At 33.0% G+C, this 14,570-nt stretch overlaps 1 protein-coding gene across 3 annotated transcripts in view; it reads right to left on the bottom strand.

Moving 5' to 3' along the window:
- The window catches only part of CWC27 (CWC27 spliceosome associated cyclophilin), a 261,663-nt gene that overhangs the window by 133,505 nt on the left and 113,588 nt on the right, over positions 1-14,570 (bottom strand). For 2 of the 3 annotated variants that reach the window (XM_033179685.1, XM_033179684.1), the window contains exon 11: positions 5,581-5,684. In XM_033179685.1, coding sequence (XP_033035576.1) covers positions 5,581-5,684 — 104 coding nt within the window. Of the gene's footprint in view, positions 1-1,743; positions 2,017-5,580; positions 5,685-14,570 lie in introns of those variants that run through there. The other variant, XM_033179686.1, reaches the window with a different exon arrangement.

Genomic DNA, 14,570 nt, shown 5'->3' with positions numbered 1-14,570 from the left:
AGAAGAACAAATCTCAGCATCACGCAATATACCCATGTAACAAACCTGCACATGTAATCCCTGAATCTAAAATTAAAAATTAAAATTAAAAAAGAACACAAAGCTTTTTTGTTTTTATGAGTTCCTGCCCAAGTGCTTTAACCCAAGGATAATATATTAAATTCTGAAATGAAGTGGCAATAATCAGTAAGTGTTAAGACTTGACAGATGGATTCATAAAACCAGGAAATAATATCACTAGAAGCTTTACTTAAGAATTTACACAAGTTCACACACACCCTTTTTAACAAAGAATATGATTATGATTATAGACATGCAACTTCAAAATTTGAAAAACACGAAGAAAAGCTTATTTTGGGATTTTAACTTATGCAATATTTACATATAGCCATATTGATTATAAGCGTTAACTGCAACTAACACAGTACTAAAATTCACATTTTCAACATATACAATTTGGATAGGAAACAAAATAGAACCAAGAATAGCTATATTTTTCTTTTTTAAAATCTACAATTATTAATTTTATATAGTAATGTACATTTGTTAAGGATTTTCTTGTTAATTTGCTTCTTATAAGATCCCTGAGGAGTGTCCAAGGCATTTTACCCGTGGATTTATGAAAAGAAAACTGAGTCACAAAGGCTTAGATAACTTCACTGTTTGTAACTGTAAGAGTCTTAATACTGCCATACTTATTTTCTCAGGAGATATAATATTCCAAAGCATCCTTATAACCATCAGTGTTACATATAACAAGCATCAAGTATTACTAACAAAATTACCATTAAAATTTCCAAAATTAATGTATTTTTAGTCTCTCCATATTGGTAGGTGTTACATGCATCCAAACGGAAATTCATACAGAAGATAGGTCTATATTATACAACAATTCGGTATATCAAGCTAAGCAAAGTGTTTTTAAAAATCTATATCTGCCTTTCAGTTTATTGGTAAACTAAATGGCTAGATATAGATAAAATGTTCAAAAGACCAAATCATTCAGATTTGCCAGAATACTTAGATTTTGTTTTGGATTAAAATAAAGTGCTTTATAAAAGCCAGATATGTAGCCATATAGTCCAATAAAAAAAAAATTTCCTGAATAGGTTCATTAGGGTATACAGCTCAACTGAGAAATTTCAGAGCCAAGGTTAAATAACACTTTCAACTTCTTTTCTTGTGAGAATCTTACTATGCAAATACCTATGAGAACCTCTGGATCTGTTCCCAGAGTTCTTGTAGTTCTAACCTTGGTATATCTACTGTTTGGGAAGATAGGCTAAGTTCTGACACACATTCAAGGATTCCTAAAATTTTACTTTGTTTCCATAATGCTATGTAGTGAGAAATCTCATGGTATCATTTTTAATCATGAGGAAAGAAGAATGTCGAATACAATGTAATATTTACTAAAATCACACATTTTTCATAATAAATTCATAGTCAATTTTTTACCATTATAACAGCAATACTTGACTAAAATCATACATTTTTCATAATAAATTCATAGTCAATTTTTTACCATTATAACAGCAATACTTGACTAAAATCACACATTTTTCATAATAAATTCATAGTCAATTTTTTACCATTATAACAGCAATACTTACCAATTTGAAAAGATCACAGTAACTTTAGAGGAAATACAATTCTAAGAAAAAGGTAATCCACAATGTACATCATAGATGGTTCTAAAAAGGAATTTTGCTAAGCCTTCTAACAAGATGCTGATAATAAAACATAATAAAATATTGCTCCTAATAGCACTCTAACAGTATTAGAATCAAAATCAAATGGTCTACTTAGTGCCCAGCTCTAGGTTTCTAAAAACGATACACCGATTAGAGTAACCACAGTTCCTCAAAGAAGTGGTTGATTGCAGGTCTGGAGAAGGGAAAATACAAGATCAGCTGGAAGTATCTTGTGGTGCCAGGAAGTAAGAAGTGCTCAAAGGATGGGGACAAGCTAAAAGGGCACACAAGTCAACCCTGAAAGAGCTACCAATGGCCAAAGCTGGAAAAATTTGAGCAAAATAAATAATAATAGTTTCATATAATTAACTATATATATAATATAGTTAATACTATTAACTATATATAGTATAATAAATAGTATAAACTATATAATTTATGCTTAAATATAAATATATAAATAACATATTTATTTTTATAACATTATAAATGTCAATATATTATGTAAATAATATATATTTTGGGATTATAACATATCATTTACATTTAAATACAAATATATAAATAACATCTATTATTATAACATTATTTACAAATGTCAATATATTATATAAATAATATATATTTATAAATATATTAGCATACTTATAAATAATATAAATATTCACGGCTCATACTGAAATTAAGATGTAAATATCAAAAGAGAAAGTTCTTTCTTACAGAATTCCAAGTAATTAAAGTAGAAATCAGAGAACTAGAAAGGCACCATTAGAACACCACAGTAAATAATTGTTTTCAATAGGTAAGATCTACCATCTACCAACAGATGCTGAAGTTAGTAGAGAGAAACTTGAAGAGAAACAGAATATTTGTATAGTGTCAAAGTATCTTCCCCTAAATATTTATAAAACTCAAAAGTAAAAAGAGTCTTTTTACAGCAACTGTAAAGCAGTACAGCAACTGTACTGTAAACTGTAAAGAGTACAGCAACTCAGCAGATACCATTTTATCCAAGGGATCAAGGTAATATCACCGGGAATAAGACAGGAGACATTGTGTTACTCCTGATATAATGCACTGAGAAGGAATACTATTTCTGTGGTAATCTTCCCAAAAAAGAAGTAATCATAATTCAATTAGAAAACATCAGACTCAAATTGAGAAACATTCTACAAAATATCTAACCAAGACTCTTCAAAGTGTCAAGGTCATGAAAGACAAGGAATGACTGAGGAATTGTCACAGATCAGAAGAGACCAAGAAGACATGACAAATAAATGCAATTCGATCCTAGATAAAATCATAGAACAAAAAAAAAGGATATTAGTGTGGAAAATGGTGAAATTCTGATAACGTCTGAAGTTAGTTAATAGTATTGTTCCAACATTAATGGCATGGTTTTGATCACTAATCTATGGTCACGGAAGGCCTTAACATTAAAGGTATATGGTAACTATTATTTTTGCAACTTCTGTGTAAGTCTAAAATAATTTCAGAATAAAACAATAAAAATAAATAAATAAAATGGCATATTTTGAGATGAGAAAAAACAAAAACAATCAAATGACCCAATTTTGAGGGAAGCTAATTTTAACAATCATTTGGATTTAGAGAAAATCCAGGTATTTCTATAGGATATAAGGAAAGTTAACAGAAAAATAATTAGTAATATAATTCTCTTTCTAATTATGGCATAAAAATATTTTCACATGGTTAACAATCATAAAAGCAGATTGAGGCCAGGCACCGTGGCTCACGCCCGTAATCCCAGCACTTTGGGAGGCTGAGGCAGGCAGATCACCTGAGGTCAGGAGTTCGAGACCAGCTGGTCAACATGGTGAAACCCTGTCTCTATTAAAAATACAAAAAATCAGACAGGCATGGTGGCACGTGCCTGTAGTTTCAGCTACACGGGAGGCTGACGCACTAGAATCACTTGAACCCGGGAGGCGGGGGTTGCAGTGAGCCAAGATCACGCCACTGCATGGTGACAGAGTGAGACTTCCTCTCAATAAATAAATAAATAAAAGCAGATTGAAATGAGCTCTGTTAAGAATCTTCTCTTTTGTATTAAGAAATCAGTCTTTAAGACTAATGTCTTTCTTTACCTATTTATTATTTCAAAGGGAGACAAATAAATAAACGTAGCACTGTTTATGTCTAATGTAGGCCTCACCTGTATGGCACTATTATAGTATACCTACTGCATTTCCTTCACTCCTAGTAGATCATAACTATAAGTCACAATGTTACACTCCTCATCTAGCATAGTGTTTAAGACATGAGGGTACTAATAATTATTAGCTCAAAAGCGAATAAAATATTTAAGTTTTATATTTTATTCTTTCTAGTTGAAATTATTTTCATATATTTAAAATACTTTTAATTATAAGAAACAGTCTTCTAAGATAATTACTTATAAACCTAAAAATAAAATAATCCTGACTGTACTTGTTTCAAATCTCATTATTGCTAATATATTGTTTATATTCTGGGTTATATTTTGCCTTCATGATCTAGCCACAAATAAGTTTATCCCTTCTTCTAAATTCAGTTTATTATTTGTGCCATTATACCTCAGTTAATTTTTAAATAATTAGTTTCATTCAAATATATACTTTAGTGACTTTCAAATCTTCATGAAGTATGTATAATATCTGCCTTTATGAAAATAGTCATTGGGGATTTTGTACAAATAATCTGAGAATTGAGAACTATGCTCTTTAAATAGTTATATGGTATTACTCATACTACTTAAAATAAACAATAATAATACCTATGGCCAAACATTGTACCACTGTTCTGTATTAGAATGTGTAGTCTTTAAGGCTAGATGCTACATCTTATTCTTTAATACGCCTCCAGTGACTGTCAATAGAATCTAGTAGATAAAACACTCCAAGCTTTCAAAAGCATAAAAATACAGAATGTATATGCACAAGCAAATTTGTTATACCAAATTTAGTATACATTATAAGAGGCAATTGAATAAAATTTCTGATCATATTCACTGAATGTACAATATAATTTATCACTGTAAAAAGAAAACAGATGAGGGTTCCAAGCTGTTATTTTGGAAACTGAACATTACATGCTTTATAGCTGAAACAATTTTAAACTAAATTAAAGATCATCAATGAAAAAGCTTTTCTTTAAAGCTTAATAAAAATCATAGTGAAACAAAGAACCTAATTAACCTGTATAAACAGCAAGATGTTATTTTCATCAGCTTTATCAATACTTTAGATTTTCTATGTCTTAACATAAGAGTAAAAAAAAAACAAACAAAAAACAATATTAGGCATTTAATACTATTCAAACCAACACACAAATGTTTACCTAAGTCTCCAACATAGGGCTCAAACACTTTTTAAAAATGTTTTAAAGAATAGGCAATATATATCTATGTCTCATCTATCTATCTATCTATCTATCTATCTATCTATCTATCTATCTATCTATCTATCAACATTCCACCATTGTGTACTTTTAATCCAGTTAGATGCTATGGCAACCTTTAAGATTTGCTAGATTTCAAGTATTCTGTTAGTTTTCATGAATCTTACTTAAAAACAATAGTTATAATCCCATTTGCACTGAATTTACTTCTCAGACAAATTTCCTGGGTGGAAATTTATTTTACTGGCTAACAGTTCAAAGAAACTATTTTACACACACACACACACATACACACACACACACACACACACACACACACACACATACACACACCCTAACTCAAGAAGGAGGGAAAGAAACAGGGAAGAGAAAATGAGAAGGAAAGGAGAAAGGAAGGGATGAAAATGGGAGAGAGCAAGGAGGAGCTAAGAAAATTCAGAGAAGGGGGAGTATCAAGTGAAAAAATAAGCCTGATGAATGCCCTTACCTTCACTTCTTTTTGCTGCTTGTTTTGCTTCATTTTCTACTTTTTTTTGTTTTGCTGCTAAGAGTTCCCGTTTTAATTGTCTTGCTTCTTTTCTGAGCTCTTCGCTATAAAGCAAAAAGAGTTATGTAAGCATATAATATATTGAGAGTACAAGTTGTTTTGCAAAAACAGAATCGTTGGTATACTACATCTAAGAGAAATAAAGTGAATAATGTAATTCATTTATTTTGTTTCTGTGTATGTATACTTGTGGTATAGAAATACACTTAAAGGATTTTAAAAGTTCTAATTTTTTCATAATAGCAGTATGAATTACTATAAAATATATCCCCTATCAAACATAAGTGATAAATGACCCATTATCTTCCTAGTTCATTAACAAATTTAACATTCTAGTTTTAGTTTAATAACTTATGGAGACACTGGATCAAAACAAAAATTTTAATATAAATATTACTCATTAAGCATGGACATATGCAAAAAATTTGGCTTCAAAAATGGTTGAATTCCTGAACTGGTACCAGCAACTATCATTTATTAAGTAATTATTACATGCTAAGTTTCATGCTAAAAACTTTTAAAACTCATTTGATTTTTAAACCCAAGTTTTTAACTCATTTAATACTACAGTTTGGCATATAATTTCCTTTTAATTTCCTGGTAGTTAAATCTACCAGGGTGAGGTCTGACGATTAATATACTTATGTGTTACAGACAAACTTAGAAGTAAATGTTACCTTCACTACAAGGCACTAGCTAAGTGACTTGCTTCTCCATGCCAGTTTCAGGGCAGGAGATTCAAATTCATGCCTTGCAAAGAATTATTTTTTTTTTTTTTTTTTTTTTTTGAGACGGAGTCTCGCTCTACCGCCCAGGCTGGAGTGCAGTGGCCAGATCTCAGCTCACTGCAAGCTCCGCCTCCCGGGTTTACGCCATTCTCCTGCCTCAGCCTCCCGAGTAGCTGGGACTACAGGCGCCTGCCACCTCGCCCGGCTAGTTTTTTGTATTTTTTAGTAGAGACGGGGTTTCACGGTGTTAGCCAGGATGGTCTTGATCTCCTGACCTCGTGATCCACCCGTCTCGGCCTCCCAAAGTGCTGGGATTACAGGCTTGAGCCACCGCGCCCGGCCAAGAATTATTAACTATGCATTATCGTAAACCTTTAGGGTTACTTGCGACCAGTCAAGTCTGTGCATATATTCTCTATGAATGTCAAGTACCCACTGTATTTTCAACAAAATCTAGAGTGAATCATGGAAACTCAAAGGCTATGAACCCAAGCAGGCACTCCACTCTGAAAATGTTTATCAAAGATATTCAAGCTAAGGTTTAGTGGAATCTGAAGTCTAGATAATTACATACCTGACTGAACCTTTAGTGCTTTTTACTAATCCCAAATCCTATACCTTTTTACCACTGCCATGTATTAGTTACCGAACTACTGGGCCTTATGATGTGCGTAACTCAGTTCTTTACATCTTTTTTCCACATCAGACACACACAGCCACATTTTGCATCTGCTTGGCCTCCAAGATCCTGAATTCTGAAAGTTCCCTCAGTGATCAAAATCCACTACGTTTTAACTTTTTCAGCCTTTCATTCCTACTAAACTTGCACGTATTCCCATAATAATGAAAGCCAATTCCTTAACTGTAGTTCATGGTCCATCAGCCCCATTCTAGCCCTAATCCATACTGTCTATCCATACTGTCTAGCTGTCTATCTATCTGTCCATACTGTCTAGCTGTCTATCTAGCTGTCTATCCATACTGTCTATCTAGCTGTCTATCTAGCTGTCTATCCATACTGGATGCTATGACCAGTCATTTCACTGATGACCTCATCAGCACCCATAATTTCCTTGACTTGTTTGTCCTGTGGATACATCATAATCACCTAGAAGAACTTGCTAGCAACATGTTGGGGTAGACAAATCTCCAGGGAATGTAATAACCTTAGATGTGGAATGTTGCCTGGAAATTTGCCCTTGTAACAAGATCCCCAGGTGATTCCAGTATGTACTCAGGTTTGGGATCCAATGCTCTAGGATCTTATTATAGAAATTATCTTCTCTCTTTTACAATTTCAAATACTCTCACTTCACTGATCCTTTTATTCAGCAAACAAACATGCTCAAATTTCTCTGGACTCAGCTCAAACCAAGTGATTATTATATTCACAAATGGACTTCATTCTTGAAAGAACAGTTTACATATACAGTGTGCTTTATTAACCTCTAACTTCTTAATCTCTTGCAATCTATCCCTCTTACAGTCTACTGAAACTGCTTCTATATCAACCAAATTCAATGGCCTTTTCTCATTCCTCCTCTTCCTTTTTGGCCTCTATCATTCAATGATGTTAATTATTCCTTCCTTCTCCTTTCTTCTTGGAATTCTATCCCAGTCAGGCTTATATACCATTTTAGCATTTTGAATCTCCACTTCTTCTCCTGGTTACTCTTTTTCTTCCCATATTATAATTGCTGACATTTTTCTCATCTCTATACTTTGTACACTGGCATTTTAATCTAATCTCATAACATCAACTATCACTCCTATATAAGTTATTTCCAAACGTAGATGTTTTGCCTTGATTATGGTCCTGCCTTTCTAGCTATCTTCTACAAATTTCTGTGTAGATTAACTCAGAAATTTAAGGTAAGACACATACTGATATGGTATGGCTGTATCCCCACCCAAATCTCATCTTGAATTGCAGTTCCCGTAATATCCACGTGTTGTGGGAGGGACCCGGAGGAAAGTGATTGGATCATGGTGGCAGTTTCTCCCACGCTGTTCTCATGATAGTGAGTTCTCACAAGTTCTGATGGTTTTATAAGCATTTGGTATTTCCCCTCCTGGCACTCATTCTCTCTCCTGCCAGCCTGTGAAGAGGTGCCTTCCACCATGATTGTAAGTTTCCTGAGGCCTCTCCAGCCATGCAGAACTGTGAGTCAGTTAAACCTCTTTTCTTTATAAATTACCCAGTCTTGGGTATGTCTTTATTAGCAGCATAAGAACAGACTAATACACAAACAATTTTAAGTTTCCTAGTAGTCAGATTTAAAAACTAAAAGGAAACATTAATTTTTACATACTTAATATATCTAAAATATTACCAATTAACATGAAACCGATATAAAGAAAATTAATGTGATATTCTACACTCTCTTTTGTACTAAAAATCTTCTCTTTTGTACTCTCTTTTGTACTAAGTCTTCAAAATCCAGTGTGCATTTTACATTTACCGCAAATCTCAATTGAGACTAGACTCATTTCAAGGACTCAACTCTAGAGAAACAGCAGGCTGGACATCTCAACATAATTACAAATTCTTTATGTCCAAACCTGAAATCCTCTCCTTCTTGTCCAAATTTGTTCCTTCTCCTGTAGTCTCTATTTGATCATGGAACAATAATCTTTCTAATGACCAGACTTTAAACTTCCCTTGGACTCTTCTCCCTTTCCTCTCATTGAATCAGTGTTGAAGTACACCATTTTCTAATCTCTCTCACATATAATAGTTCCTCTTGACTCTAACCATCAATGCCCAGTTTAGGCTCTCATTACGTGTTCTCAGGTAAGTACAATTACTTCCTATTTCTTAAAGCTATATGAACACAACTGTAGAAATCCCATATTTACTCGGCATGACATAAAAATGGAACTGGGTAGCTGCTGCACAGGGAACCGCAAGCACATCTTCCATTTACTCCACCAAACATTACTATCTTTTTATTATGCTACTTTGTATAGTTTTCAATTTGGTAAGTAATTCAGTCATTTAGATGATATTTTCCGAAGACTAAGGTCTTTGAGGTAGAGATTATTTTGAGAGTTGAAGAGCAAATGGTGCATTTCTAGGGTAGACAAACTAGTTACGAGAATAATTTGAAGTACACAAAGAATGAGGCAAAGAAAGTATATACTGTTTATGATACTATTTGTAGTGGGAGAACAACATAGTTATTATAAGACTTAACTTTGGATGCAGAAAGTACTGATTTAAAATCCAACTCTATCACTTATTAGCCAGGTGACCTGAGAATAGTTACTTAACTTCTCTGAGACTCAGTTTATTCAACTATAAATTAGGGGTAAGGTATGTAAAATATTGAGCACATAAGACATGTTCAACAAATGGTAGCTATTATGATTTAGGTCATCTATTTAAAACAGCACCACTGTTAAGAGCTGTCTGTCATATGGGCATAGTTCTTTATTACATTATTTATTATAAACAAATGTTATCTCTACTATATACAGCAAACAACTTTGTTCATCGTTTTAAAAGGGCAATGAATGCATAATGCTTCCTTCTAAAAATCTATCCTTAAATAGTCAAAGATTTAGACACACTATTGATGTAGCCATATAATATACAAACTGAGCAATGTTGAATAAAAACTCAAAAATGACAAGGTGAGACAGAGAAGGGTAGGTCTATACAGATTATTAAAAATTGCTTTATTATGCTAAATATTTCAAGTGATTGAAGATTTACAATGTTGTCAAAATCTTTGAGACTATTCAAGCAACACCATTTGCTAGTACTGTGGAATCTATGACTATTGAAACGAAGCACAAGTTTTTAAACCAATTTTTAGATCACAGTCTAATTTTAGGATTCCCAATCTTACATTCTCTGGAATATCATCCTATCCACTGGCATCAGAATATATTTAAATATATTAAAATGAGAATTAAAATTGTAAGCTTGGAGTATATGTCACCATATACTGCCAAATTATGGGCTTACTTCAGAGTCCAGAAAGCATTGTCTTCGCCTACTCAAAGCCTAGTCTCTGCTTAAATGGTAAAAGAAATATCTTTTATAAACTGTTACTAACTCTAAGCCATTAATTGTTTTTCTCACAGTTATATTTCATTTGAATTTTAATATGGTTTGTATGACATCAGCATTTATCCACCAGATATTTCTATATTTTTTATTAGTAAATCTGCAATAAGTTACTCCTTAATGGAAAAAAGAATTTCTTAAAAAAAAAAAAAACTCAATAAAATATCAGCAGCCTAGAAATTACAGTAGCTTTATATATTTAGAAATAGCAAAGAAGTTACTAATTCATTTAGCAATTTTTGGAGCACTTAATATTTATATGGTAACATTCTGGGTACTGGCATGGAAATTAAGATGATGAAGGAAGGGAACCTCACTTTGCTAGGTTCTTTAAATCAGTTACCTCCTATATCACTTAATAATCTTTTCAATGAGCTGTGATATAGGCATTTTATAGGTAAAAAGGCTGACATTTATGAAGATCAAATAAATACCTTTTTAGAAGTCACATAGTGAGTAAGTGACAGAGCTAGAAATTTTAAAATGGGACTATCTGAACTCCAGGTCTATGCTCTTTCCATGTTGTTTCATGGATACCTTGAGAAAAACTTCAAGGAACCTAAATTCCAAGGAGGGATATAAGCCATGTACATGAATAATAAAAACAGTACATAACAAAAAGCAGCAACTTTCACGACAAATAAACAACTGAAGTATTTTGAAATTCAGTGAAGGAAAGAGTACTGCAGGACAAATAAGAGATGGCCTCACAGAGGAAGCATGTGAACTGGGACGTGAAAGGTAAGTAGGAATTAGCTATTTACAGACAGAATGAAGATGCATCCAAGCAGTGTGTCGAAACCAAGACAGAGAGATGGAAAAACAGGGTACATGCTAAAACATGAAGATATTTGGCTATTGCATAAAATAATTTAAAGTGGGGCAAGGTAACTAGTAATGAAAGATAGAGCTGGGAAAAGGATCTGGGGTAAAGTATAAATGCCAAGCTTTTGTGAGTAAAGTGACAATATTTTCCTTCAGTTTTTCCACACCTTTGGCCTTTCCAATTTTCTTTGCAACCGATTTCTCAACTGCTCTTAGTGTCTTCATTTAACCCACTATCCACCCATTTTAACACCTTACTAGTAATCCACACACTCCTTAAATGGCTGTCTCAAAAGTAACTTACGACCTCCTAATCACAAATTTCAATGACTTCCTGCTGGATTGTAACTTAGACCTTGAAAAGAATCCAACTTTGTTGAACACCTTACCCCTCTTTGCCCCTCTGCTATCTCAAACATAGTGTCATGAGATCTTAGGACACTTAGGATCTTATCCTACCTCTTTGATATTCTTTCTCTGCTTCCACTGGTTCTACTTTTCTACCTTCTGCTCCTCAAAATTAGATGCTTCTCAACCTTCTTTTCCTCTCTGTAAATTTCATCCGCACTCAGGACTTCAATTCTCTCTGCCTTAATGCACCCAACATATAAAATCAAGATTATTAGCCTATGCTCTTTACATATTTCCACTTTCAAGATTAAATTGACATTTCTAACTGCCAGATGAAAACTTCCACTAGACACACCACAAATGCATCAAATTTACCATTTAAAAAGTCAGACTGATAATGTCGGCTCCTCAATGAACACCAACTAATTTCTCTCTTTTCTATTTCTGATAAAGCTACCACAATGCTGGTTGTGAAGCCCACCTTCTAGTATCACTCCCTTACTTACTACATTTTTCCTTTTCCTTTAAAAAGTCTCTTCCTTTCTATGGTTAGTGACAGCAATCTAGTTTGGGCCATCAGGACTTCACTTGGTCAACAGTCTCCTACTTTGTCTATGTGCCTCTGGTCTGACCTTTCTTCCATTCATTTTATAACACACATCCCAAATCGTACAGTTCTACTTCCATGATCTTCATAGCTCTCTAAATCCTAGTGAATTATGCACTAATTTCTTAAGTAATTAAATCTCTCTCATGACCTAACTTCAAACTACTTTTTTTCAACTTTATCCCCCACATATCCTCTACAGTTACTCTAAATTTCAGTCAAAACATACTAGTCATAATTACCTTGGCAAACTTTGAGATCCAGTACACACACTCCTTTGTTCATGCCATTTCCACTACTTAAAATGGTGTTTTCCCCCTATTTCTGGCCACTAAAATCTTCCTCATCTTTTAAGTCTTCATGGAAAAAGTGGCACTTGAGTATAGCTTTGGGGAAAGTTGTTAATCTCATTGATCCTCAGTTTTCTCATCTATAAATTGTGTCTATATTCAATATATGTAATATGTAAAACATCTATAAATTGTGTCTATATTCAAGACATGTAATATTCCAAGATTTAGAATTAAAACTGTGAAAATTAATAATAAAATGATACTAATTATTATGCTAAAGATATCTACTCTAATGCCAGTGATGAGTTGTTTTCTTCATCTAAAACTAATGTCAACTTACAGCATTCCAAATGATTAGACAAAGTATTTGGGTGGGGGTCGTGGGAAGAAATGTGTTTACCAAAAGACCTAGACTAAACATCATTATTTGGCCACGAAAAGGCAATTAATTCTCCTTCTTTGCCTCAGTTTCATCATCACAGAAAAATAGTTTAAGCAAGGCAAAAAATAATGTTTCTGAAATGCACAATCAAAATTATAAGTGTAAAAAGTTATACCATGCAGATCATTTTAATTCCTTTTGATTTGGCATTTTAAAGCCCATTTTGAATTAAAATTATTTCCTTAGTTTTCATTCACATCTAAGGAAGTAGTGAGATGCTGAATGTTGACATCTTTATCTTAGACACAAAAAAGCTGAAGTATAGAGATGGCAAGAGATTTTTCAAAATTATCCAAGTCAATAACAGAATTATCAACGTGACACTGACATCTTAATTCTTTATGCAGTTTTCACTTAACCTGCTAACCACCTACTAAGTGAAAAGTACTTTTAGACTCATACCTTACCTTTAAGCTGAATATTTTATTAATGTACAATTTTTATTGATTTCTAATATTTGTACATTTTTATGGGCTACATGTCATATTTTGTTACAGTTGTAGAATATGTAATGGTAAAGTCAGGATATTAAGGGTATCTATCACCTCAAGTACTTAACATTTCTAAATGTTGTGTAAATTTCAAGTCCTCCCTTCTAGCTGTTTTGAAATATACAATCCATTATTGTTAACTATAGTCACCCTACTCTGCTATTGAGCATGGAGCTTGTTCTTTCTATTCAGCTGTTTGTTTATACTCATTACCCAATCTCTCTTCATCCACCCCCGCCACCAGCACACGAACCCAGATGCCTCTGGTATCCATCATTCTACATTCTACCTCCATGAGATCAAGGTTTCAGCTCCTACATATGATTGAGAATATACGATAATTGTCTTTCTGTGCTTGGCTTATTTCACTTAACACAATGACCTCTTGTTCCATCCATGTTGCTGCAAATGATAGGATTTCATCCTTTTACGGCCAAGTAATATTCCATTGTGTATGTACACCACAGCTTCTTTTTCCATTCGTCCACTGATGGACTCTAAGGTTGATTCCACATCTTGGCTATTGTGAATAGTGCTGCAATAAACATGGGGTTATAGGTATCCCTTTGATATAACAATTTCCTTTTCTTTAAATAAATACCCAGTAGAGGGATTTAAGCTGAATATTTTCTATAGGACAAGAGATATTATCAATAAATAGCTACATAAGAAACTTTTTATTACTACAATATCAATATATTTACAATTTTTATAAGCTTGTTCATATTACTTGATTGAAGTAGTTTTTTAAAATCCTGCAATTATTTTTTAACGTGCAGCTTTTGAACATGAGATTGAGGATTTAAAATGGCAATGTCAAGTATCTTGCATAACTGTCAGTCTAGTTTTTACTTTTTCCCAGATGCTTTTCTCATTTTTTCCAGTTTCTAGGAATGTGCCTTAGGAAAACTTTTAGTTATATCTATTATTTTTTCTTATGTCATGAGAAATATTATTTTAATATAAGGGTGATGAAGTCAAGCACTGATCTTCTCTAATATTCACATTTAAAAAATTGATACAGATTATCAAGACCTGAGTGTTTGACATGCTGTTGAAGAGATATTAAATCTATATAAATGGAATATATGTGTTAGCTTCTTACATATGATGGTAAA

This window comes from Trachypithecus francoisi, unplaced genomic scaffold (assembly GCF_009764315.1).
Source record: "Trachypithecus francoisi isolate TF-2019V2 unplaced genomic scaffold, Tfra_2.0 Lachesis_group2, whole genome shotgun sequence".
Lineage (NCBI taxonomy): Eukaryota > Metazoa > Chordata > Mammalia > Primates > Cercopithecidae > Trachypithecus > Trachypithecus francoisi.
Note: the sequence above shows the minus strand (reverse complement) of the source record. Positions and strands in the feature narration are given on the sequence as shown.